This window comes from Micropterus dolomieu, unplaced genomic scaffold (genome assembly GCF_021292245.1).
Source record: "Micropterus dolomieu isolate WLL.071019.BEF.003 ecotype Adirondacks unplaced genomic scaffold, ASM2129224v1 contig_8957, whole genome shotgun sequence".
NCBI classification, from domain to species: Eukaryota; Metazoa; Chordata; class Actinopteri; order Centrarchiformes; family Centrarchidae; genus Micropterus; species Micropterus dolomieu.
Genome location: NW_025737943.1, coordinates 1 through 3,336, shown reverse-complemented (window position 1 = coordinate 3,336; position 3,336 = coordinate 1). Strand labels below are relative to the sequence as shown.

At 38.8% G+C, this 3,336-nt stretch overlaps 1 gene segment (V, D, J or C); it reads left to right on the top strand.

Annotated features, from left to right (window-relative positions):
* The first annotated feature begins 492 nt into the window (after positions 1-492).
* On the top strand, positions 493-2,165 carry LOC123965252. The segment is given in 2 exon segments: positions 493-667; positions 1,653-2,165. A coding segment is annotated over 1 exon segment (267 nt).
* Positions 2,166-3,336: the final 1,171 nt, after the last annotated feature.

Below are 3,336 nucleotides of genomic sequence, written 5' to 3'. Positions count from 1 at the left end.
ATTTTCACATCACAGAAAAATGATTTTCCTCACCCTGAGTGAAGCAGAGGAGAGTCCAGATGAGGACGGAGACCAAAGTCATGTTTTTGATGAGGAGGATTTCTGTGGCTTCTGTTGTCATGAAGGACAGCTGTCAGTCATCCAGTGTTCAACTCTCAGGACTATAAAGTCTCCCAGAGCACTGGAGCATGGTGCTGCTGATGCAAAGTGGCTCTCTATGGAAATGCTCTGACTGACTCCAACAGGGACTTGGATTACTCTGATGATGCTGCTTCTCAATGGATCAATACGTTTACCAGAGGATTGATTAGGAATGTGTCAGTGATCATTTTTATGGACATTTGCTTTGATGACTGCAGAAAGATTTTCTTTTACAACATCTTCTGTCTGCTTTCATTTCATTCTAGAGGGATCAATTTGACTTTCAGACCAATGGAACAATAAATACGTAAAAATGGGATTCATTCTGAACAACTGTGTCACTGTTTGATAAATATAACATGAAATAGTTCATTCTTTTAAAAACAGGAAGTGTTTTTGTTGAGTTTGTTGTGTTCAAAGTCAGAGAGCCGTGTCTCTCTACAGTGAGAGGTTTTTGTACGACGACTCAATCAGTTTGTATCACTGTGGTTGACTTTTGGTGGAGGAACCAGACTGGATGTTAACTGTAAGTACTTTTGACTTCTACATGAACTCAGATTCTATATATATTCTTTTTATATTGAATAAAATCAAGCTTTAGTTAAAGATGTTGGTTGATAGTTGAAATTTAATATTATTGCAGTGACCATTACTTCACTGTGATACAGATAAAATTCTGTCTGATGAAGAAACTCTTTAGTTACACTTAAAATGTTCATTTACACAGTTTGTACATTCTTATAATTTTACTGTTCTTAAAAACTACAGTTAGTTATTAAAGAAAATATTTTGATTCCTAATTTTGTCCTCTGAAAAGAAATTATGTTGAAACAATTATGACTAAAACAAAATATACTGAATTGATTTAAATGTAATAATCTCCAATTTTCAGCTGAAGAAATCTATCAAGAATTTATTTAGTGAGTGTTTTATCTGGAAACATTGAATGTGTTTTACTCAGTCTTCCTCCCAGACTGATGAATTTAACGACATGTCACATCCTCACTATAACCAATGAATATCATAATATCACTGCAGTTAGTTTAATCACATGCTGTATTGGTAGAATATTTGTTTGATCTGGAAAAAGCATTTGTAGCACTTCAAACTGTTTTCAGTAGTTCAGTCCGTCTGTTGTCGTGGTTCAGTAGTGATGTCTGCGTAAATGAAGAGAGCAAACACACACCGTCTCTGATGAGTTTGGATTTGAGCTGAAAAATCTGAAGAACAAATAAAAGTCTTTAATTGTTGAACTCTGAAGTTTAAGATGTTAATTCAGCTAAAGAAAGAGTTTCCCGCCCGAAACTTTATCTTCATGGTTCAGCAGTGATGCCTGTCTGTTGCCATGGTTACTGAGCTGAGAGAGGGAAGTGAAACCCTGAAGACCAGTTTCATCCAGTCTGAGGAAGACCAACAGAACCAGCAGCCTCCTCTGCTGCAACCAACAGGGTGGAGTTTATTTTCTCTGTGCATGAACTTTCTTCATGTTGTCTCTCTGTCTCCTCCTCCAGTGGGTGACGTCCGTCCCACCCTGACGGTGCTGCCCCCCTCCAGCGAGGAGCTGCAGCAGGGGAAGGCCACGCTCATGTGCCTGGCCAACAAGGGCTTCCCCTCAGACTGGAGTCTGGCCTGGAAGGTGGACGGCAGCAGCAGCAGCAGCAGCAGCAGCAGCTGGGAGGAGAGCAGGAGCCCCGGGGTGCTGCAGAAGGACGGCCACTACAGCTGGAGCAGCACCCTGAGGCTCTCTGCAGACCAGTGGAGGAAGGTGGGCTCTGTGACCTGTGAGGCCACCCAGGGCTCCCAGACTCCGCTCTCAGAGACACTGAGGAGAGACCAGTGTTCCCAGTCCTGACCTGACTCACTGGGACTCTGCTACTGGTTTTCCTCTGCTCCTGCTCTCACTCTGCACTCTGGAACTGTCTCTCTCTTTTATTTGACATCTTTCAACAGCAAGATTTACTAGCTTGTTGCACTGTTTCAATGTTATTTCAGTGTTTCCAGATAATAAAGACCTTTTAATCCAATCAGCTGTTTTCATGTTTATTATCATCAAAGTGTCTTAATAAATGTTCTCTTGATGGTGTCAGTGACTGTTTTACATCCAGAGAACAACAGTTTAACGTCATGATATATTTCTAAAGTTACAGTATATTGAGAGAGATTTTAAAGTCAGACATAACTCCTCATTATATTTTGATTAGTACAAACCAGTGATGGTCGTAGAATTCCATATTTTTTCACAATCAATTTGAATTCATTCATGACTGTAAAACCTTTCCTGCTGTCGTTACAGATTTTTCTGTAATAATAAACCTCTTTGGAACAAAATCCCTGGTAAAACTGTCTTAATGGTAATAACTTTAATCTTGTAATTGTTTGTGTATCCAAAGAACCTTTTCACTTGAATAAAACTAAAGATGATAAAAGGAAATAATTCAAATGTTGCTGATTTATTTACTCCATGAACCTTTTGGTTCCATTATGAAATAAATGTGTTTGCTGCAATAAAAAACACAAATTAAGTTATTTATACATGTTGTTATAGACATGATTGGTCATTTTGACTAGATGAATGAAATTAGATTTTATTGAGATGATATTTCGTTAAGTATGTTGAAGTTCCTATGAAAAATTGTAAGATATAAAATCATAAGAATTTACAATTTTAGTGTTATGATACTTTGTGAATTTCAGAAGAATAGTTCAATTAGATTATAAATGTTTGGCTTAAATACAGAATATTTAGTGTTGAAATGTTTAAAGTGTTGTTATTATTGTCTAAATGTTTTTTATGAACCTCTGTTTTAGTTTCAGTGCAGCTGTTGAGTCAGATCAGTTCCTCTCCAGCTGAGGGAGGTTTTTGTACGACGTTGTATCACTGTGTGAGTGGATAGCTGGAACCCTGCTGACAGTAGTAAACTCCTGAATCTTCAGCCTGAACTCCACTGATGGTCAGAGTGTAGTCAGTCCCAGATCCACTTCCACTAAAACGATCTGGAACTCCAGACTGACGAGTTGTAGCTCCATAAATCAGGAGTTTAGGAGCTTCTCCAGGTTTCTGAAGGTACCAGTGGAGGTAGCTAGTACTAACACTTGAACTGGCTTTACATTTGAGAGAGACAGCCTGTCCTGGAACAACAGACTGAGATCCAGGAGACTGAGTCAGGATGATTTGTCCTGATGAACCTGGAAAAG